At 35.6% G+C, this 25,347-nt stretch overlaps 1 protein-coding gene across 1 annotated transcript in view; it reads right to left on the bottom strand.

The window, feature by feature from the left end:
• Positions 1 to 24,826, bottom strand: part of LOC149816856 (DNAJ heat shock N-terminal domain-containing protein) — a 205,400-nt gene extending 180,574 nt beyond the window's left edge. The window contains exons 1-9 of the mRNA XM_089987245.1: positions 24,220 to 24,826; positions 23,350 to 23,419; positions 23,167 to 23,209; positions 22,167 to 22,244; positions 21,953 to 22,037; positions 21,726 to 21,808; positions 21,542 to 21,599; positions 20,391 to 20,504; positions 626 to 683 (exon numbers count right to left, since the gene is read on the bottom strand). Coding sequence (XP_089843371.1) covers positions 626 to 683; positions 20,391 to 20,504; positions 21,542 to 21,599; positions 21,726 to 21,808; positions 21,953 to 22,037; positions 22,167 to 22,244; positions 23,167 to 23,209; positions 23,350 to 23,419; positions 24,220 to 24,346 — 716 coding nt within the window. The 5' untranslated portion in view covers positions 24,347 to 24,826. The remainder of the gene's footprint in view (positions 1 to 625; positions 684 to 20,390; positions 20,505 to 21,541; positions 21,600 to 21,725; positions 21,809 to 21,952; positions 22,038 to 22,166; positions 22,245 to 23,166; positions 23,210 to 23,349; positions 23,420 to 24,219) is intronic.
• Positions 24,827 to 25,347: the final 521 nt, after the last annotated feature.

The following is a 25,347-nucleotide window of genomic DNA, read 5'->3' as shown; positions in this document are numbered from 1 at the left end:
CTGTAACAATAGAGGTGTTATTTATATCGCAAGTAATAATAGTTTTCATACATACAAGACTCACTAAAACAGATTACTATTATGTAAGAGAGGAAATTTCTCGGAAGCAACATTTCCTTGACTTATGTTATGTCCAAGCTTCAGTTGGCCAATTTGTTTACCAAGTCACTTGCTTCGTCCAGATTTTAGTTTCTACTTGACAAGCTCTCGGTTATACAAGTGTTAATTTGAGGAAGAGTTAAATGTGTCTATAGTTTACTTATTGTTGTATATAAGGGCAGTTTTATACTTATTCTAGTATAGAAAGGCAGTTTAGTCATTGTTAGAATATGTAGGATAGTGTTGTCTTCTGTCTTTTCTATTCTTTGTTCTTTTTGTAATTATCCCTTGCAAACATGGGCTTTTCATCATTTGCCCATTATAATTATTGTAAAGACATATACCTGTTGTAAACCCGATGGTAAGGAACTTCGGAATGAAATAAAGTTGTTTTTATTAGGCCTCCTCTTCAACCATAACCGTGTATTAATTGTCACATAGAAGGCCTAATAACTATGGCAGAAAATAATAGAAAGAAGAGAATCTAAACATAGAACCCAGATTAGTTTGTAACTAAATAGCTCACCTAACAAGGCAATTGAAGCTTCTACAATCGTGAGGAAATACAACAACAGAAGGAAGGCCTGTGATAATCAACAAGAGGACTTCTAATTAGAAAATAAGCTGAAAGACAAACTAAAAAACAAGAGTTTTGTTCCCGCAAATCTTAAACAATGGCCAAAACAAAAAAAAAGTTTAACTAGCTAGATTGCCAAGCACATACAAGACATTATAGCAAGATATAATCAAGAACAAGCCTAAAAATATTATGACTAACCAAATAAAAAAGTAGGCGCTTTAATATAAAATATTAGAAACATCAACCCTTCATGTTAGATGAGTATTAACTATTTTCCACATTTCATTTAAGTATGTTGATAAATTTGTTGCATCAAGCATCAGGTAAATTAACAATAACAATTAGGAAAAAAGCAAACAAATACTATCACTGTGTCATGCATTTCAGAACAGCATGTTCTGGTAATGTTGGATCATGTATGAATGGACACTATGGGCTCTAATCATTTTTAGTAAAAAATTCATTTACTGACAGAAAAATAGTGCATCATTCTTGACCCTGAATTTAAGTAAATTTGCATGTCAAACTTGATTGCAATTGGTTGAACCAACTCAAGGCAAGATGACCCAATCTATGGACAACTTGACACAGAATATGTAGGCTCTCATTCGACCCACAAAGTATCATTAAGCCTCAAAGACTTTGCCAATGGGTGTAAGCTAACCACATGACAACCTACTTCCCAGCTTGTACCTGTAATGAAGCAATCACCGAGAATATAGGTCCATCAGAACTAGGGATACGAGCACAAAAACAAGAGTGCACAACTGGGCCGCTAAGGGCACAAATACAACAGCCACTAAGTAGAATCACAAGCACACACAACACTTGAAAATATTAATTTCATCAAGGGATCAAATGTTAGATTTAGGGCCTCTGAATTCCCTGCAGAGAGAAAAGATGACAATAGGGTTTTGGGCTGAACACACGCTTCCCAATATGGGAAAATCGTGTTCCTCTTGTAACTATATATTAACTTTACAATTAAGATACATCACGACTAAAATACCCTCATTTACATAAAATACAAAAAAGATTAATGAGGGGCATTTAAGGAAACACAACAATCACATTAGACGTGAACACAAGATGCACATTGAGTGATCTGGATCTGACATGATTTGGATTTGGACCCTCATGCGTGAATCTAGACCTCACGCTAATAGCCTCCCTCAAGTTATATATGGTTATCAACCATGGACAACTTGTTTCTTAAGTACCAAAATTTATTCTTCATGAAGCCTTTTGTGAATAAATCAGCAACTTGTTCTTGACATATTTGGTCTCTATCTCTTGATCCTCCAACTCCTGACGAATAAAATGTTAAGCAATTTCAATATGCTTCATCTTCCCATGATGGATGGGATTTACTGAAATCTTGATAGCACCTTGATTATCACATAACAATACTGATTTGGGAATAACTTCTCCCAAATCATAGAGCATATGTCTGATCCAAGTCATTTAAGCAGTGAGTGCAGTCATGGAACGATATTTTGCCTTTGTATTGGACCTTGCATCAGCCTTTTGTTTTCTATTACTCCATAAGACCAGATTTCTTCCAAGGAAAACACAATATCCAGAAGCAGACCTTCTCTCATCAAGATCACCTACCCAATCAGCATTTGAATAAGTCGTGACCATCATCATATCTTCATGTGTTGCCATTTTTCTGTAAAGCAAACCATCTCCAACAGCCTCCTTTAAATATCTTAGAATTCTCTTCACACCCTCCCTGTGTGGTAATCTAGGTTGATGCATGAATTGTGAGACCTGGTTCACCGCAAAAACAATATATGGATGAGTAAACATAAGATATTGTAGCATTCCCACTATGCTTCTAAATTGTGTGAGGTCATGGTATAGTTCTCCTTCATTTGCTCTCAATCTCTGATGAATAGGAACTGGAGTTGCAACCGGTTTGCAATCCTTCATGCTCATTTTACTTAAGAGATTCATCGTGTATTTGTGTTGAGTTAGAATAAGAAAATCATCCTGCCGATCTACCTTTATTCCAAGAAAATATCTCAACCGACCAAGATCTTTCATCTTGAACTTTTTATTTAAGAATCTTTTCACTTCTTCAGCATGTTCATCACAACTACCGGTAATAATTATATCATCAACATAAATGAGTAACACAGTAATAAGATTGTTACCTTTGTAAATAAAGAGTGAATGATCTAATGGGGACCGAGTAAAACCATAACCTTGAATTACAATAGAGAAATTGTCAAACCATGATCTTGAAGCTTGTTTTAACTCATAAATAGCTCTCTTTAACCTGCAAACATAAGAAGCCTTTGGATCATCCTTACTATATCCCGGTGGCGGATCATATAAACCTCTTCCTTAAGATGTCCATGTAAAAATGCATTCTTCACATCCAATTGACTTAGTTTACACTCGTGATCAACTGCTAGATAAAGAATGATTTGAATGGTGCCTATCTTAACAACAGGGCTGAAGGTTTCATCATAATCATGTCGTACTCGTGGGTGAACCCTTTTGCTACTAATCGAGCTTGATCTTCTTATTGGTTCGAGTTGACTCTCTTTATCTAACGATTGTTGTTGATCTTGCAGGAACGGCTGTTGATGGTTTTGATTGTGTCTTGTGTTAACGCATCCTTCTTTGAATCTACCTTATACGAATGTCATGAACTTGATCAGAATTATGATTTGGTTGTTGCACGCTATTGTTCATCAGTGTAAATAGGTTGTCATCCGGCCAGGGTTGATATGTAATGAAGTGCCAAATGAAAAGAGCAACGTCTCCAAGCGAAAGCACGGAAGCACGCACATACACAAGAGGCCACTAAAGGGCAAAATAAACCACAAAAGTGGTTAAGCACAAAAAGAAGATAAAAAATATGTTTCTCTTCATAGAATGCTTCATAAGAAGCTTAACAAATACATGGGGCTGTGCCCCTTATTTATACACAGCAAGGGACCCAAGGAGGGGCTCCCATAGAGTCGTTGGAGCCCCTCCAACGGTCATATTTATGACCGTTGGAGGGGTCCAACGACTCTATGTGGACCCCTCTCAAGTGAATAAAAACAAAAAACTAAAAAAGCAAAAAAAAGGAAAAAGAAAAAGAGAAAAGAATATCAATGATATGCGTGTACAGGGTGAAATGACAGAAATACCCCTATCGGGTTTTACAAAATAAATATATATATATATATAGATAGACACATAGACATATATATATTATATATATGTGTATGTGTCGTAATCTATGTATATAGATATATATATATAAATATACATCATTTTTTAACACCCCCCCTCAAACACATGGTGAGATCACCGAGAGTTTGCTAAGGAGGAAGTAGAAGCGAGGCGAAGGCAAAGCTTTGGTTAAGAAGTCCGCTAACTGATATTCGGTAGGAACATATGGAAGTTGAATGGTGCCTCGTAAAAACTCATCTCGAACATAATGACAGTCCATCTCAATATGCTTCGTTCGTTCGTGAAAAGTGTGATTGCTAGCAATATAAATGGAGCTCTTGTTGTCACAGCACAGCTTTGAGGGAGTGGAGAATGAGACACCCATATCTTTAAGTAAGCTTCTTAACCATATAATCTCAGTTGTGGTAGTGGCCATCGCACGATATTCTGGTTCAGTAGATGAGAGAGAAACTTTGCGCTGCTTCTTACACCTCCAGGAGATAAGTGACTCCCCAAGAAACACACAATAACCTGTGGTAGAAATACGATCATCGGGGTTACCCCCCCAATCAGAGTCAGTATACGCAAGTAAAGTAAGAGGTGAAGAAGAGGAAAAGAATACTCCCTTAGTTATGGAATCTTTTAAGTATCGGATAATCCTCATTACTGCTGCCATGTGAGTGGTGGTAGGAGCAGTCTGAAATTGGCTTGCACTATGAACTGCATGAGAAATGTCAGGCCTGGTGATAGATAAATATGTTAAGGATCCAATCAATTGACGATAAGGCGTGGGATCTGCTAAAGGAGTGCCATCATTGGCTCTCATCTTGGCATTGATCACTTCTGGAGTCTCCACCCTTTTGTCATCTGTCAGCCCAGACCTAGCAATAATATCAGAGGCAAGCTTCATCTGAGAAAGGACATACCCCTTGGAGGAGTATGCAACTTCAATTCCTAAGAAATACCTCAAAAAACCTAGATCAGACATATCAAAATTTTTCTTAAGAATATTTTTAATAAGATCAATACCTTTCTTATCATTACCTGTGATAATCATATCATCAACATATAATAACAAAATTGTTATGTGTTCATTAGAGGATTTAACAAACAAAGCAGTATCAGTGTAACATGAGGAGAAACCATTATCAAGAACTACTTTGCTAAAAAGATCATACCAAGCTTTTGGCGCTTGTTTTAACCCATAAAGAGCTTTGTTTAATTTTAGAATATTACCTTTCCCAATTTCAAGACCCGGCGGAGGGTCCATAAGAACTTCTTCACATAAAGTTCCATTTAAGAAAGCATTTTTAACATCAAGTTGGTATATAGGCCATTGTTTGATGGATGCTAAAGCAATTAAGGTTCGTACACTAGTCATTCTGGCTACGAGAGCAAAAGTTTCTTCATAATCAATCACATATTCTTGGGCATAGCCTTTTGCAACCAAACGAGCTTTGTATCTTTCAAGAGACCCATCACATTTAGTTTTGACTTTATATACCCATCTACACCCAATTGCCTTCTTCCCTAAAGGTTGAGGAATAATGCTCCAGGTTTGGGCCTTGTTAAGAGCATCTAATTCGATTTTCATGGCTTCAATCCAATGTGGGTGATCTTTAGCTTCCTTGAAAGAGGTAGGTTCGTGATACGAATGTATTAACATAAGACAAGCCCTATAATTCGGAGAAAAAGATTCATAGGACACAAACTTTTGTGGTGGCCTACTAGTACGAGAAGATCTCCTAGGTAGGTTGTTGTCAGTAGATTCTTCTAAAGAGAAGTCTTGAGAATATCTGTCAATAGCAGGTTGATGTTCATTTCCTATCCGCCGGGTATAGACATTTATATCATTAAGGTTTTCATTTTGGGAGGTATTATCATGTTGTTGTATATTATAATGTGAAATTCCATCACAACTAGTATCACAAGTAATAGCCTCAGGAGACTCAATTCTAGGAGCTAAGTCAAATAGAAAAGAATAATCGATGTCTTCCTTAGATGTGTGGATATCGAAACCATTTTGTTCTTCAATAAAGTTTACATTTCTCGACACATATAATTTATTGTTTCGAATATCATAGCATCTATAGCCTTTTTGATTCTCACCATAGCCAATGAACACACATTCAATAGCTTTAGGTGACAACTTATCTTGTCCTAGACTAAGTACAAAACATTTGCATCCAAAAATTCTTAGTCTATTAAAATCGGGAGTAATTTTAAATAATTTTTCAATGGGCGAAACATTTTTCAAAGAAGAAGAGGGCATACGATTCACAAGATATGTTGCGGTAAGAAGAGCTTCGGCCCAAAAATTTTTAGGAACACATTTAGACACAAGAAGAGTTCTTGTGGTTTCAATTAAATGCCTATGTTTCCTTTCCGCAAGACCATTTTGTTGCGGAGTTTTAGGACAAGATCGTTGGTGCAAAATCCCATTTGTTTTAAAATAATTTTGGAAGTCTTTAGACATGTATTCTCCTCCTGAGTCGGATCTAAAAATAGCTATATTGTGTTGGAATTGGTTTTGAACAAGAGCGTGAAACTCTTTAAAATTAGTGAAGACATCGGATTTATTCTTGATAATATAAACCCATGTGTATCTAGTAAAATCATCAATAAAAGAAACATAGTAAGAGAAGCCTCCTTTGGACATAACGGGTGCCGGTCCCCATACATCGGAATGCACAAGTTCAAAAGGCCTTTTTGACACAAAATTGCTATGAGAATATGGAATAGAGTGAATTTTCCCAAGAATACAATCATTGCATGTAAATGTATTTGTATTACAAAATTTTTCCAAAAATGGAAAAAGGTACAATTTAGAAATACTAGGGTGTCCAAGTCTCTTATGCCAAGTCTCAATATCTTTGGATTGAACATGATTACAAAATGATTTGGATGGCAAAGACAAAAAATCCATATAGTAAAGGTCCCCTCTTCTATGGCCTTGCCCAATCCGCTTCCCGGACCGGAGATCCTGCACATAGCAATGGGTAGGTGAAAAAGAGACATTACATTCAAAATCGGTAATTTGAGAGACGGAAAAAAGATTTAGATTAAGTTTTGGGATGATTCGGATTTTAAGAACAAAAAATTCTTTGTTTTGGTCATAAATTTTCTCAAGGTTTCCAATACCCTCAACATTTAAAGAAGTTCCATCGGCGGTGGATACATATGATTTAAATTTATTGAAACTTGGTTTTGACAAAAGTGATGCATTTGGAGTCATATGGAAAGAGGCACCCGAATCAAGAATCCAAGAGGACATACCTGGAAATGAAGAGATGGCGGCACCGGAAGTGGAAGGTGATGATGTAGAGGCGTTCATCTTCATAAATTGTTGGAGAGTTTCGGTTAGATGAGCGATGGAATCCTTTATATCACCATCCTTTTTTGTATCTTCATTGATGATTGGGGGAGTCTCTCCCACGGAAGCTACCTTCTTCTTGAATTTAGGGCAATTGGGACGAATATGGCCCGGTTCATTACAATTATGACAAATGATTTTTCTTCCTCCACCACCATTATTCTTCCAAAAATGTGGTGGTTTATATGATCTTACATTGTTGCCGGGTCTAGACACAGCATGTACTTCATCAACATCCCTTTTTAAGGCCAAACGGGTTTCTTCTTGACATAAATCGGCCAAAATATCGCTTAGAGGAGTAGAGGCTCTATGAAGTAGAGATCCTCTAAGTTGTTCAAATTCGGGACGAAGCCCATGAATAAATTGAAAGAACCTCTCTTTTTCCATTTGCTCTTGTCGCATAGCAATAGCACTTCCTTCCCATTGCGGTTCGAGAAGGACAAGTTCATCCCATAAAGAAGATAGGGCACTATAGTAGTCCCTAATGCTCATATCACCTTGCTTGGTAGCTCTTACCTTTTCTTGTAGAAAAAAATGCCTAGCAAGGTCTCTTTGAGTGTACATACCTTTCATAAAAAACCATGCTTCATTGGCCTTCTTGAATTTTGCAAGATTTGCACAAATCTTTAATTCGACGTTCTTCATGAACCATGCTAAGATTTTAGCATGTTCACTTTCCCAATCTTCCATTTTAGAAGAATAATCAAGAATAGCCTTTTCTTTTTCTTCTTCATTCAAAGCTTTTTCTTCACCTCCTTCAAGTTTAGTTAACTTTAGTTGTGGTTCCAGAATGGTTCCACATACATAACCCCAAAGCCTTTTACCTTTGAGATTATTCTCCATAGCGGCCGCCCACATGCGATAATTGGTCCCATCCAATTTGAATGAGAGATCGATTTTTGCATCTTTGTTGGCCATTAGAAGAAAAATTTATAAGACAAGAGAGAGGAGAGGTATTACTTGTCGAGGGAGGATCCAATGAAGCCTTCTTAACCTTGCTTTGATACCATGTAATGAAGTGCCAAATGAAAAGAGCAACGTCTCCAAGCGAAAGCACGGAAGCACGCACATACACAAGAGGCCACTAAAGGGCAAAATAAACCACAAAAGTGGTTAAGCACAAAAAGAAGATAAAAAATATGTTTCTCTTCATAGAATGCTTCATAAGAAGCTTAACAAATACATGGGGCTGTGCCCCTTATTTATACACAGCAAGGGACCCAAGGAGGGGCTCCCATAGAGTCGTTGGAGCCCCTCCAACGGTCATATTTATGACCATTGGAGGGGTCCAACGACTCTATGTGGACCCCTCTCAAGTGAATAAAAACAAAAAACTAAAAAAGCAAAAAAAAGGAAAAAGAATAAAGGAAAAAGAAAAAGAGAAAAGCATATCAATGATATGCGTGTACAGGGTGAAATGACAGAAATACCCCTATCGGGTTTTACAAAATAAATATATATATATTTATATATATAGATAGACACATAGACATATATATATTATATATATGTGTATGTGTCGTAATCTATGTATATAGATATATATATATATAAATATACATCATTTTTTAACATGATATACATCGACATTGCTCTTATTCATTAGAAAAATTGAACTCATCAAATACAACATTCCTAGATATTTTAATTTTTCTTAACTTGAGATCATAGCACCTATAGCCTTTGTAATCATCAGCATATCCAATAAAATGACAAACATGGGTTTTATCCTGAAATTTGTTTCTCAACTGGCTATCCACATGCACATAACATACGCAACCAAAAGTCCTCAACTCATCGTAATTTGGATGCTTCCCGAACAACATAAAATAGAGAGAATTATTTTGCAAAAGTTTCAAGGGCAATCTATTTATAATACAAACAGTTGTATGAAATGCCTCAGTCCATAGTTTTATGGGAATTTTACTTTCATGAATCATGTACATTGCACTCTCCATAATATGGTGGTGCTTCCTTTCAGCAATGTCATTTTGTTGAAGTATCTGCGTGCATGAAACTATTCGACTAATTCTATTATTCTATAAAAATGCAATAAATTCTTTTGACGAGTATTCACCACGACCATCACACTGAAAATTTAGAATATCTAATGAAAATTGAGTACGAACATAAGCACAAAAATTCTTAAACACACCAAAAACTTCAGATTTGTACTTCAAGAGTAACGAGAGTAGTCATCAATAAACGAAACATAATATTGACTACTAGAAGAAGAGAGAAGTGGAGATGATCACCATACATCAGAATGAATAATGACTTACAGACTTGACAACTAGGGCATAAACTATCACGAGACTCTTCACCCAGGACAGATTTGGGCAACAATTTATTTGAGACTAATCTTTCAATAAAAACTCCACCACAATGACCTAACCTACTATGCCAAACATTTGACTAACCGGACTTTGAAATACTGAAGACACACGCAGAGGACTCAGGCTTCAAGTGACTATCCAAAGTAGCTCGTGCAACCAAGGGATCTTCTCTGAAGACGTACATGTTGCCAGACCTTTCTCCTTCAGCGAACGTCGCCCTGGTTTGAAGGTCCTTAACATACACAGAAGATGGAGTAAATTCAATATATGATTTTGGTATTATCGACAAGTTTAGAAACAAAACTATATTCTTTTTTATATTGGGAGAACACAATACATCAAACAACTGGATGGGATAAGATTTGGACAAAGGAATGATGATATCTCTGGAATGTGTGATAGGGTAGCATCTACCATCTCCAGTAATATGTTATTTTTACTAGAATAAGGAATCAGCTTAGAGAATTTACCTGTATCACCTGTAATATGGTTGGCGGCTCCTGAATCAACGTACCAAACACACTGATCATTTTGTTTGATGCTCAGTCCAGAAAATGCAGCCAACAAAAGATCCGTGTCAAGGCCACTTTGCCCCTTGTTCTACTCTTGATCTCTAGGCACAGGCTTGCCTCTAGCTTCAGGATTATATCTCGGATCATCTTTAAACCAACACTTTGCTTTTACATGACCCTTCTTGCAAATATAGCATGTAGAAATGTTGTTATTAGAAGTACCTCTTCCTCTTAAAGGGTTATTAGAAGTACGAAGAATTCTTCGTCCTCCCTAATTATAACATCTGCCTCTGCCACATCCACGGCCTGAAAAAGATCTCGTAAACAATATATCATGTAAGTTTGCTTCAGCCTTCTCTGTATTTGACATCCCCTTTAATGACATCTCATAGCTAAGAAGTTTGGCCTTCAGATCATCAAAATCAGAAATGGTCCTGACAAATTGCAGAGTAGTGGACAGCATGTGAAACTCAGGTCCCAAACCAACTAGAGCTTGATGAATTGTCTTTCTCAGATATTTGGCATCCAATTAATGCTAACTGATCTGTAATGGACTTGATTTTATTGAAATACTCCATAATAAACATGGATGCTTCCTTTTTCAACATCTGGAACTCTCTTTTCAGATACATAATTTTGGCCTCTGAAATTTGTGAGTATGTTGCAATGTATTCCACAACACCATGGCAGTGCAATCATCTGGTATTCCCACCAATACCTCCTCGATAAAGTGGAAGTAATATAGGAAACTAAAGCTTGATCCTTCTTTATCCAGTTGATGAAATCTAGATTACGAGCAATCCTCGTTGCGGTGACAACCCCTTTGTCATCTTTATATTTCTGCTTAAGAAACTCAGGTGGAGCAACTACTGATCAATCTAGGTGACCAACAAGATCCTGGCTCCTAATAAAATGAACAATCTGCATTTTTTAGGTAAAGCTAGTTGAAATTATTTAATTTTTCAGAAATCAATTGACCAAGGAAACCGGCATAGATGGATCCTGAAGAAGAACTTGAATCCATGAGGGATGAACTAAGGAACGATGCAGAAAGATTAAATCAGGGCAGCCAATAAGCAATAAGAGGCAATATCAATCGACAAAAGGTATTGCAAGAAATCGGCAACAATAGGAGGCAATAATTTCTCACGTTTTTTCTTTTGCAGAATAAAACGTGAGATTAACAATCAAAGATATTTGCCACAAACAAAATTTTAGAAACACAATATGTCAAGATCAACTTTGAACTTGATTTTTCCTGATTATCACAAACCGAAAACATGAGATCTAGGGTGACGTCAATCAGATTCTCAAGCTTGATGAGTAAGATCTAACAAAAAAGGAATAAAATAGAAAGAAAGATCAAAATAGTGACCCAAGCATGATTCAACGAGAATATATTTAAAAAACTTCAACCCAAGATGTCAAGAAATAGAGATTCACCCAAATGCATGTTTGATTTAAGAGGAAAGAAATCAGATTTGAGGAAGGAAGAGGAAACAAGAAGAAACGCAGATTTGAGAAAGGAATAGCAAGAAAAGGAGGGTCCAGATTTGAAGAAGAATAAAGAAAGCGGAAAGAAAAAGAGGATTAGAAGAATCAACTATTACTTGGAGGAAGAAAAGATCGGATCTTGAAGTTCACCAAGATTTTCTATCCCTGCTGCGGATCATGGCTCTGATACCATGTTAGATTTAGGGTTTCTGAAATCCCTGCAGAGAGAAAAAAGGACAATAGGGTTTGGGGCTGAGCACACACGATTCCCAATATGGGAAAATCGTGTTTCTCTTGTAACTATATATTAACTTTACAACTAAGATACATCATGACTAAAATACCCTCATTTACATAAAATACATAAGAGATTAATGAGGGGCATTTAAGGAAACACAACAATCACATTAGACATGAACACAAGATGCACATTGGGTGATCTGGATCTGACGTGATTTGGATCTGGACCCTCATACGTGAATCTGGACCTTGCACTAATATCAAATACACAAAGAATGCATAATACAAGAGGGGTGAGAATCCCCTATATATACACAAAGAGCAGCCCAAACTAGCTGTTAGACTAGTCTAACTGCTAGAAATACTAGCCATTGGACATCCTAACATCTAGTAGACCTAGCTAAAAACAAAATAAAAGACAAAAAATTATTATTATTTTGAACAAAAAATATATATACCATATATGTATATATATATACATATAAGTACATATATAAATATATACATATATATGTATATAATATATAAAATATATAGAATTTTACACTCCCCCTCAAACTTACGGTGTAATAACCGAAAGATTGTCAAGGAAAAAATGGAAGCGTGGAGCCGAGAGAGGCTTTATGAAGAAGTCTGTCAGTTGATATTCTAAATTGACAGAGGGCAACTCAATAGTCTTTTGTAAGAATTTCTCTCTCACGTAGTAACAGTCAATCTTAATGTCTTTTGTTTTCTTATGAAACGCATGGTTGTTGGCAATGTAGATAACAACAACACATTATGGATGCTCCAGTCAACTTGACTCTCATGTTTGGCAGAAGTCTTCTAAGCCAGACTACTTCCATAATGGTAGTAGACATGGCTTGATATTTCACTTTTGTTAAGGACAACGAGACCATATGTTGCTTCTTGCACCGCCACGAGATCAATGAATTGTTAAATTGTATATACCATATGTATGTATATATATATTTTATTGTTGTAAATAATTTTCCTTTATTTCTTTTTGTTTAGTTCTATTTGAATTAGTCAACACAAAGTTGACTAGACAAATATAGCTGCTGGAACTAGTCCATCTCCCTTGTTGTATATAACAAGGGGTTCACCCCTTTGTCATTCGTAATGCTTTTTGCATATTTTGAACATCAGTAAAATATTAATTTTATATTTTGTGAGCCTCTTTGTGGATTTTGTGAGTAATCCCTTTTGTGGCTCTTTCGTGTCCACTTTGGTGATTTGGTAGACTTTGTTTGAGGCCCTCATTTCCTTACATGTAGCAGAGCTTGGTGGTGCTAAGCTCCTTGTTGATGTTCATGGGATCGCGTTGCACACTAAGATTAAAATCCAATTGTTCGTGTGATCCATTGGTGGTGCTAGATCAGTGTCAAATTTTTGGGTGGAGTGATCGTGCTTGTTTTATTTTTGTTCTTCTTCTCTATATCTTTTATCACTCTATCTTTGTATCTCTCTCACCCTTGTAAAATGGATGACAAAGAAAGTATCACCATTATGGCTATGAAACTTAATGATTCTAACTATGTAACATGGTCTTCAATTATGAAGCACCATATTTGGGGGAAAGGGTTGTGGGGACTAATGGATGGATCTGATCCGAAGCCTAAATTAGTTCTCACCAAGGTAGAGAACAAGAAGAAGGTTTCACTTACGGAGGGTGAGAAAACTAAAGTTCTTGCTACTTACGAGAAAAAATGGAAGGAAAGGAGGATGAGATATGTCAAGATCTTGTTTTGGCTCATTAATAATATTGATATCAAGAAATACTCAAGTCTTGAAAATTTTGAGTATGCAAATAAAGCTTGGGAATACCTCAAAAGAATGTATTCCCTTAAGGATGTTGCACATATTCCAGCAAGAAGAAGAAGAAAACATAGCAAAGTAGAAGGGGTTGTTGATGACACGGTTCCCAATATAGGACGTGACCTGGGTTTCTTCTATTTATATTCAAACTTAATATGTTTACACAGGCTGCAATACCCCTAATAATACCATAGTCACCTGTATCGTTAAAACTAATTTCTCAGTGAGGGTATTTCTCTGAGAGATTTTCAAAAGTTGATAAATCTCAGGAATATCTCGAAAGTTTAAAATTTTGAAAAAAATATAAATAACAATAAAAAAACTAAGAAAATAATAAGTTTTGCAATATTTTTCTTTCAAAAATATAAAGAAACATGTTTTAAAGGTTTTAAATATATAAAAGAAACAAAAAACTAGGAAATGAAAAGTTAAAATTTTAAAAAAAAATCTAAAAAAATATTGTGATGTTTTGTTTCTAGCGATATTTTAAAAATATCGCAATACATTCTCGATATTATCGACTACCTTGAAATAGACAATAATATTGCGATATTTTCAAAATATCAGCGATATCAGTGACAGTGGTTCAAAGTAATTTCTCGATGAGGGTATTTCTCGAAGAGATTTTCAAAAGTTGAAAATCTCAAGAATATCTCAGTAATATTTAAAAAATTAAATAAAACTTCTAAAAAATAAGTAAAAATACAAAAAATAAGAAAATAAAAGAAAACTAAGCTAAAGACCTTAAAATAGACAAGGCAAAATGATAAGTGAGCAACTAAGTCAACAACTAACAAACAATAAATTAATAACTAAACAACTTACAAGTAACAACTAACAACATAACAAATAATCATAGCAGTATAGCATCCATCTAATAATAGGAAAAGGTGAAGAATTTAGAACTTAGAAGTAAACATGAAAAGACTAACAAGTAACAAGTAAACAACTCCAAAAAAAATGTCATAACTCATAACTCCATAAGTCATAGCCCACACAATGCCAAAATAAAGTTCAAGGCTCAATATCATAATTTCTTAAAAAAAAATCAAGCATCATCTGATGATGCAGAAGCATAATCAACTGCTCTATGCGCTCGCCCTCTATGACTACGACTTCCACAAATATCTTCTTCACTATCTTCTGAAGGTGGATTTTCCTCTATCTCATCATCAACAAATGGATCCATGTGATTGATATAGATTAGATTTGCATTCTTATTCTCTATTTTTGGAGTCATCTTCTTCATAAGCATATTCATCTTAATAAACAGCAAATCAGCTAGCTTGTGGGTCCAAGATTTGACCTCTTCTTGGTATTAACTGCATCAAATGCATTTCAAATCCTCTCACAAGCTGAAGCACTACATGGTTGGCTTAAGATTTTGATTGATACTTGCCAAAACATAGGAACAAAGCTTCCAAACATGTCCCACCAAATTCCTATTGTGAAAATATAAGAAATTAACAATAGAGCATAAAGTAAGAAATCATAGATTAAGCAATAAAACTTAAAAAAAAAATTAAGCAAAAATAATACTTATGTGGATGTGCAGAGTGAATAAGATCCATGACTAACCCCTTGTGAAACAATAAGCAATAAAACTTAAAAAGAATTGAGCAAAAAGAATACTTACGTGGATATGCAGAGTGAATAAGATCCATGTCTAGCCCCTTATGAAACAAATAAGGATTTCTAGCATGATACTTTAAAAGTTATTTGGCTACCATCTTCCCATTTTTATAAGAAAGATACTTCTTTTTCACATCCTAACCCTCATGAACTTCATCATCCAGCTTTACCATTTTTTTCATAAAATAAATGAGAATTTAGGCAAGCAGCTGCAACATGTATAGGATTATGCAAATTATGGTTCCATCTCTTATCAATATTCCAATATGACTTTTTTTTCTTTCTTGTCCCCATTAACACACATGATAGCATCTTTATCTCTATCAAGTGCCTCATACAAATATCCCATGGTAGCTCCTTCTACATCTATCATTTTCAAGACTTTTACCAATGGCTTAATAGACATGATTACTTCTTTTCCAACTTTCCAAAAAATGATCACCTTAAATGATGTCAGTTGCTTCTTTTCCTTGTGTTTTAAATTCCTCTAACTGACTCCATTCATTAGAAGCAACCATAAACCTAAGGTTCTCTTCTTGTTTCAAAATGAACTCTAGACAAATAAATTGAGTTGTAAATCTTGCCACACCCAGTCTCTTTAACTCACTTCTCTTTATGTGAGCCCTCATAACATCCAAATCTTGTTGCTTATTATATACAAATTTTGTGATCACCCTTGCATTGTTCATTACAAGTGACACATGTTTCAAACAATCATTATCTTCAAGCATTAAATCAATGCAATGTGCTCTTTGTGTGAGCCCTCATAACATCCAGAACTTATTGCTTATTAAATAAAAAATTTGCAATCCACCATGCATTATTCATAACAAGTGACACATATTCCAAACAATCATTATCTTCAAGCATTAAATCAATGCAATGAGCAGCACATGTTGTAGTAAAAATATTCTGATAACATTCTTCATGAATAATGTTTTATCTTCTATAATTGCTTCTATTGTTAGTTACAATTTGAACAATATTTTTAAGTCCAATCTCCTTTATTGCAGAGGATAGGAACTCAACTCCAAATTCTGCATGCATACAAGTACGTTCAACATTCTCTGCTTTCCAAAATTCAGTGCCCTTTGGAGAGCTCACTGTCAAATTAATATATGGTTTATTTCTAGTTGTATTCTTTCAAATATCGGACATAAGGGTACATCTGGTTTGAGACCATGTAGATTTCATTTCATCAACATATGCTCAAATTTTATTTTTTGCTGTAATGAAATGGTATTCGAAAGAAAAGAGCTCAAATGCCACTTATGGGCAAGAACACAAGTGCAACAAAGCATCACAATAGCCACACAAGAGACAACTATCCAAAACCAAATAATCTATCAAGAATGAATATTAAGTTTTGGCTAGAACTACTATAAATTTTAATGGAAACATATGTTCATAATGTAAACAAAATGTTCATAAATTAGCAAGAAACTCATCTCGCTTGTATACATCTAGTTTGAGACCATGTAGATTTCATTTCATCAACATACAACAACAACAACAACTACGCCTTCATCCCAAAACAATTGGGGTCAGCGATATGAACCAAAAAAGAAATTCATTTTGGGTCTTCCACATGAATCCTTTTCCTCCAATCATTTCTATCCAATGCCATGTCCTCGGTGAGGTTCAAAGCATTCATATCCTTTCCTATCATCTCCATCCAAGTCTTCCTAGGCCTACCCCGACCTCTTTTAACTAATATATTTTCCCATTTCTCCAACCTTCTAACTGGAGCATCATTAGGCCTTCGCCGAATATGTCCAAACCACCATAAACGATTCTCTCGCATCTTATTTTCAATGGGTGCAACACCTACCTTCTTACATATCTCCTTGTTCCGAATCTTATCTTTTATTGTATTTCCACACATCCATCTAAGCATCCGCATCTCAGCTACACTCATTTTTTGAATATGATGTCTCTTGGCAGCCCAACATTCCGTACCATATAGTAAAGCGGGTCTAATAGTCGTCCTATAAAACTTTCCCTTCAACCGCAATGGCATTCTACGATCGCACAACACTCCAGTTGCACTTTTCCATTTCATCCACCCAACCTTTATCCTATGATTTACATCTCCATCAATTTCTCCATACTTTTGAATGATGGATCCCAAATATTTGAAATAATCATTCACCGGTATTTCTTGCTCACCAGCTTCACTACACTCCCATCACTACTTCGTTGCTTACTAAACCGACATTCCATATATTCAGTCTTACTCTTACTCAACTTAAAACCTCTATCTTCCAATATCTGTCTCCATAATTCTAACTTAGCATTAACCCCAGCTCTAGACTCATCAATCAAAACAATATCATCAGCAAACAACATACACCACGGTACATTTTCTTGAATTGATCTCATAAGCTCATCCATCACTATCGCAAATAGGAAAGGGCTTAAAGCAGATCCTTGATGTAACCCAACCGTTATCGGAAAATTGGTTGTCACTCCTCCACAAGTGTGGACATTGGTTACTACTCCTTCATACATATCTTTAATTATACTAATGTACTTGAGAGAAACGCCTTTCTTCATCATTGTCCACCAGAGAACGTCCCTAGGTACTCTATCGTATGCCTTCTCTAAATCAATAAAAACCATATGCAAATCTTTGTTCCTCTCTCTATATCTTTCAATAAGTTGTCTAAGAAGATGTATAGCTTCCATAGTTGATCTTCCAAGCATAAAACCAAATTGATTCTCCGATATCATGACAACCTTCCTCAACCTAGACTCAATCACCCTCTCCCAAAGTTTCATAGTATGACTCATGAGTTTTATACCACGATAGTTTGTGCAATCTTGTATATCACCCTTATTCTTATATAAAGGCACCAAAGAAATCTTCCTTCACTCATTAGGCATCTTATTTGTTCGCCAAATCAAGTTAAAAAGATTTTTCAACCATTCTAAACCTTTCTCTCCCAAGCATTTCCAAGCCTCGATAGGTATACCATCTGGGCCAACTGCCCTTCTTGATTTCATTTTCTGCAAAGCCTCTGCAATTTCTTTCTTTTGAATCTAGCGCATGAAGTCATGATTTATCTCATAAAAAGGAATGGAGAAGTCTCCAAGATCTTGAGCATGACTATCATTAAATAGCTTATCAAAATAATCTTTCCATCTCTCCTTAATCTCCTCATCTTTAACTAAAACCCTTTGCGTTTCATCTTTGATACATCTAACCATACCCAAATCCTTTGATTTCCTATCTCTCATCTTTGCAAGCCTATAAATATCCTTCTCGCCTTCTTTGGTATCCAACTTGTCATAAACCTCCTTATATACCTTAGCTCTCGCGTTTTGAACAACTTTTTTAGCTTCCTTCTTTGCTAACATATACTTCTCCAAATTCTCATTATCACGACTCTTACTTAGATTTCTATAACACTCTCTTTTAACCTTAATAGCTAATTTGACATCCACGTTCCACCATGATGTATCCTTACCTAGTGGTGCACCGCCTTTAGACTCACCCAATACCTCCTTAGCCACTTTTCTCATGCCACCCGCTATTTTATTCCACATTGATTTTGAATCCTCCTCGAGACACCAATCAGCTTCCTTAACTACCTGCTCTACAAACATTCCTTGTTTAGCTCCTTTCAGTGCCCACCACTTAATTCTAGGATCTATCCTATGTCTATCCTTTTTGCGGCATTGTCTAATTCTAAGATCTAAAATTAAAACTCTATGTTGTGTAGCTACACTTTCTCCCGGTATAACCTTACAATTGATGCAACAACCCCTATCTCTCTTTCTAAGTAGGAAAAAAAACTATCTGACTCGTATTAACCCCACTTTTAAATGTTACTAGGTGAGACTCCCTCTTCCTAAACCAAGTGTTTGCTAAGATCATATCATAGGACAAACAAAAATCTAAAATCCTTTCTCCACTTTCATTTCTTTCTCCTATACCATAGCCACCATGGATACTCTCAAATCCATCCCTACTAATGCCTACATGTCCATTAAGGTCACCGTCGATGAAAAGCTTTTCTCCATAAGATATCCCTTGTACTACTCCATCTAAATCTTCCCAAAATTGATGCTTAATGGAATCATCTAAACCTACTTGAGGTGCATAAACACTAATAATATTAATAATATCCGTACCTAATACTAATTTAATAAGTAAAATTCTATCACCCTTCCTACGGACCTCAACTACATTATCTATAAACTGACGACTCATAACAATCCCTACTCCATTCCTATTCCTATTTATTCTTGTATACCAAATCTTATATCCCCAAGGTTCTATCACTTTTGCTTTCTCACCTACCCATTTGGTCTCTTGAAGACATAAAATATCAATCTTTCTCCTACACATAACATCTACTAACTCTACCAACTTACCAGTTAAAGACCCTATGTTCCAAGTGGCTAACCTAATTTTATGGTCTTGGACTAACTTCTTTACCCCCACCCGTCCAACAAAGTGAGGGAACCCTTGCCTATTTGACACCACACCCGGGCGCCGGTGTGATGCGTCGCTTCTGGGCGACGACCTAGCAACCCTTGCCCATTTATCACTGCCTCCGGGCCTAGAGAGTACAGCGCGTCGCTCAGTAGGGAACGCCCCAACGAAATTCTCATATTGGTTCATTTTCATAGGGTATGACAAAGTTTTTATGCTGGCTGTCACAGGCCTACCGCAACCCTCCTCCTTTATCCGGGCTTGGGACCGGCAGTGTATAACTAAACAGTTATACACAGGCAGATTTCATCAACATATGCTCCAATTTTATTTTTTGTTGTAATGAAATAGTATTCGAAAGAAAAGAGCTCAAATGCCACTTATGGGCAAGAACACAAGGGAAACAAAGCATCACAATAGGCACACAAGAGACAACTATCCAAAACCAAATAATCTATCAAGAATGAATATTAAGTTTTGGCTAGAACTACTATAAATTTTAATGGAAACATATGTTCATAATATAAACAAAATGTTCATAAATTAGCAAGAAACTCATCTCGCTTGTATACAGAAAAAAAAAAAACAATCTATTGAAGCACAAACTAGTAGCTTAGCACAAAAATAACATTCATTAACCCTCTGTTGAAAGAAATAAATAGAGAGAAACAAATGCCTAATCAAAAGTTACCATGCTCAAAGACTGGCTGCCCAGTAAGTTTTCTTCTAACAGCAAGATATGCCGCAAGTTCAACCTCACCAAGCTCCACTACACCAGTTATTGCAACACCTTCAAGCCAGCCAGCTAAATAGCACCAATGTGAAAAACAAGGAACATATTATTCATGTATCAAAAAAGGCATAGAAACTGATGGAAAAAATGTGGGCCCCTAAATTCCAAATCAAAAGAAGCATAAAAATTACCATGAAGTTATTCTGATGAAATCTGCCCATCCTAAGTTTCAACATCAAAAGAAACAAAAAGTTCCAAGAACTAGTAGATATCTTCATTGAAGACGCTAGGAAGGGTTCGACAATTATTGACAAGTTGGAAGTGACTGACATGCCTCCCCCAACTTAAAGGGAAATGTGATATCATAGAGGGGCACTTTTTATCATAATCATACATTTTTTAAGCATGCTATGTTTTTGTTCCCATGTCAAGAGAAATGTAACTTTCTAATAGTTTTAAAAACATAATAGAGAATCATATACATCTTTTTTTCCTCATTTTTTAAGTGAAAAAGAAAAACACAATACAGAAACATAACAGGGAACGACTGACATGTCTCCCCCAACTTAAGGGGAGTGATTCGATTCCTCTCTTTCATCTCTAAGGTCATTGACATTATATAACTCTCAAGAATCAACAATTCCCACATAAGTAAACAATTCAGAACCTTTTGAGAGGAGGGCACTTTGATCACAAAGGAAAAGATGCATCAGTGCTCGTTATATGATAAAAGATTGAAACTCAGTTAAGAATCCCTTTGTCAAGTGTCATTGGAAAGAAACAATTGCAGTTATTCTGTGTAAAAAGCAAAAAGGTTTTTAGGATCGACATTTTGGTAATTTGAAATGAACACCTAAAATCATATCAAGATATGAAGAGGACAAAGTTCAAAGCCACTAATGTCATGTCTACATGAAACAGAAAAAGTGAATTAGTCATGGCTTCCAAGTTTTACGTTGCACTTCAGAATTGAAGACACATGCATTGAAACAGATGCAAACATTAAGATACCAGAGTGACCATACTCATTCATGAACACTAAAGTAAAAGCAGTACAATGAATTACATCAAAACCAATCAGAAATAACAATTGGAAGCACACCAGATACCTATTAGTTTCCAGTTTCTAGAAAACTCTGCACATCGATTGCTCCCAGAGGAATAGACCTGCAAGGAAAATAATGCTGGAATGAGAAGTCCGATTTTAGAAGAAACAAATCACCTTTAAATGTGTATTCAGAAGAAAAGCTTTAAACAAGGCAATATTATATCAATCTAGGGTTCATAATCCACCTGAATAAGCCAGCTCTCTTTGCCTCCAAGTTTAGCTTCAAAGTCCTTTGCCGTGAGATCATCAGAAACACGGTCCACAGGAGCTATTAAAATGTCAAATATCAAGCATCGTGCACATGAATATGATTCCATCACATTAAATTATTAAAATTAAGATAAACATTAAACATATGCACCAACCCAAGTTGCATTGATAAACAACAATGAGGCTTCAAACATTCCCATACCAGAAGATGGAAAATCTAGAATGGGTAGATCTACTTTGGAAAAGCTCTCCCCAGCATATTGTTTCTTAACATTTTCAATAGCATGCTGCACCCAATAAATGATTACAGTAGGATGTGAAGTTTCCATTATTTCGACTGCAATTCAAAAGGGATAAAGCAACTCTGATTGACATTATTTGCATCAAATCAAATGATAATGAAGTAAAAAACTCACCAATTGTTCATCAACAGAAAAAATGTCATAATCCCTTTTCCATATGGGATTGCTCAGCAACTCGAAGGCATAACGAATCTAGAAACAAGTAGACGACAGAAAAAGAACAGTCATGAAATGACAATTAGAAAAGCAAACCTTTTCTAAAAAAGACAAAAATGAATGGTTGGCAATAAATTATACGCTTTAGTTATGCATTAATATACCTCTTAGCTTTACTACTACGTACATGTAGCCAGCATTCAACGACAATCAAAATTCCAGTGAGCCAATGAAATAATGAAGAATGCTCCAGATTTGAGCCTTTCTATTAGCTCTTTCTCTATTCCACATATATGAAAAAGTCCTTCAAATGCCCCTTTCCTGAAAGTTGGAGCCTTTGATCTCCATTGAGGGACACATTTATTTCAAAGATTTTGTATGTTGCCTCAAATGTAGTGCCTCCCTACCAGCACTTATAACAACTTTATAACAAATACAAGCCTCGCACAAACCACAAATACCAGTTTGAAGTTGCATAAAATTCTTAATTTGAAGAAAAGTCTTGTTTAATGTTGAGTTCATTGGAAAAGGATAATCTCTATGAAAATGAAATACAGATGTTAAAGCATTATCAATTACCATGTAGCCATTTCTAGCTTACTTTAAGATTTCTGCATGGAACGAGGAATAAAAAACGCCTAACTATAATCAACACACATCATAATCTTTTTCACACTTTATAAATTTTCCATGATAAGTGGAACAGAATTACTTCAACAATATATTCTGTCAAATTCTAGTCAACTTTGGCCTACAAGAAAGGTAATCAGTTTATACACAAACTCATCTTATCATGGCCTACATAAATTTTTGCAAAGAGCAACATATTTCATTAACTTTTAGCAGATTTTATCTCTTGAAATTGAATAGTATTCCTGTATTAACCATCAAAAGTAAAACTCAGTTGCAACTAATCACCTAGGCATCAAACCATGAATAGACATGGGTTCTTACTGACCTTTACGAAGTCATCTATTTTTGGTATGTCCTTGCCAGAATCCCTGAAATTATAAAGCACTCGGTAAATTGACAGAAAACATGCATTACTATAACATGAAGAAAAAAATGGTAATAAGCTGAAGTCCTGGCATATATCTATTTGTAGAACAAACATATATTAAGCTTGTGAAATTATGATTACCATTTGGCCACCAGCTTGGCATATGTATCGTTGACTTCCTCAATAGAGCAAAACCTTTTAAGACCAAGAACTGATCACATTGAAATCACAGCTAATGAGCTTATAGAAATTTGAGAGGATGAAGAAAATTATCACTTGACACAGAACCAGAAAAGAAAAGGCATATATTAAGTAAGGCAAATCAAACATGATATGAGAATTTTCATTCACAGACTTAGATGGAATACTAATATAAGTTGGCCAATTACCAAAAGTTCACTGAGCTAGCAAAATGCATAAATATAATTTGATTTCACTTGATAGTTATTTGGGAACTCTCTAGGCCCCCATGGCCTCATCTTTAAGTTTCCATATGGCTGGTGATTTCTTGATCTTTAGTGACTCTTTGATTAGTCTATGTTAACTCACTTATCGCCCATAGTTAGAACTACGTTGTCTGAATCAATTACGGGCCCAGCTTCATGAATTATTTATGTGGAAAGCCAATACACTGAAATAAGAACAGAAAATGTAGCCAAACGTCAAAAGATGCAATCTTCCAAGAAGAGAGGAAAAAAAGTACGTAACACGCACGCAAAACAGCAAAAAGAAACAAACTTTCTGATCTCATCGAAAAGATCACAAAGAGAGAAACAGCACTCCTAGCGGACGAAAATAAAGGAAAAAAGAAGGGTTGGTACGGCGATGCACATAGTAAAACATGAAACCCATAGTTCAGAGTATTCGCAACGGTGGATGAGCACGAATTCTTCAACGGAAACAAAAGCTACAATTTGAGGCATCGATCGATCATGACATGAAAAATGGAGGGGAAGTAAAGAGAGGTAATGGGGAAAGAGGGAATATAGAAGGAGAAGAAAAACAGAATACCGTCGTAGTGAGAAGGAGGGAAAGCGGAAGGGAGGACGAAGATCTGCCAGAATATCGCAAGAGCGAGCAGAGCCAGTGGGACTCCGTATCGCCTGAACAACGAAACTAGGGCAACCGAGAATGCCATCTCGTCAGTCTTATCAGGAAGAGGAGGGGAGGAGGAAGGAGTGCTCTTCTCCGTTTGTTTTCTCGCCTCCTCTTTCCTCCTCTCAGTTTGGCTTATGGTGTACCGTTGGCGGGAGGGTTCTTCGCCACGTCCCGTCCGATAACAGCCAAGGGCTTCTCGCGGGACCTCCCTTCAACTCCTCCTACCAGCAGTTCAGTTCCCAAACGAAAAAACAGAAAAGAATCGTAGTAGTTGCGGGCTCTTTAGAAGAGTACAAGGTTTCCAATTCACATATATAGCGAGTTGATTGGGACAAAGAAATTTGTGGAATCACGGAAACGGAAAAAGGAATCCACGTTAACCAAATTTCTTCCAAATCCTTGTTTCAAATCTTTCCCACAGATTATTCAATTGCTAAATGCTTCTTTGGAAGGAAAGATTTTAATTTCCCCTTTGAGAACTTCCCACAGTGGCGGCCAGGGATCTAAACTAGGGTTGGCCACAAATGTAAAGTAAAACACACACTAAAATAAACTAAAATTTAATTAAATATTCATGTTATTTAAAAAATAAATATAAATCCTAAATCCTAACCAACATGGTTTATATATAATAATAATTAAAAATCCTAAAATTCTAAGTTTATAACTAAAATCAAACATATTGATTCAAGTTTAATGTTGATTGAAAAGAAAAAACAAAGAAGTACATAAATGTTATTTAAAAAGACAAAAAAAAATATACAACCTAATAAAATATTCATGATTCATGCTATTTCAAAAAAGGTCAAAAACCTAAATCCTAAACAAACATCATTCACATGTACATGTTAATTGAAAAAAAAAATGTAAAATTCTAAGTTTCTAACTAAAAATGTGCATGTAGATTCATGCTTAATGTTGATTAAAAATAAAAATGCAAAATACCTAATTCAATATTTGTCTCATTTAAAAACCAAAATCAAACACCTAAATGTTATTTGAAAAAAATACCAAAAACACTTAAACCTAATTAAATATTTA

Source organism: Nuphar pumila, chromosome 14, assembly GCF_984573655.1.
Source record: "Nuphar pumila chromosome 14, dmNupPumi1.hap1.1, whole genome shotgun sequence".
NCBI classification, from domain to species: Eukaryota; Viridiplantae; Streptophyta; class Magnoliopsida; order Nymphaeales; family Nymphaeaceae; genus Nuphar; species Nuphar pumila.
The sequence above is the reverse complement of the archived record's forward strand: the minus strand, read 5'-3'. Positions and strand labels throughout refer to the sequence as shown.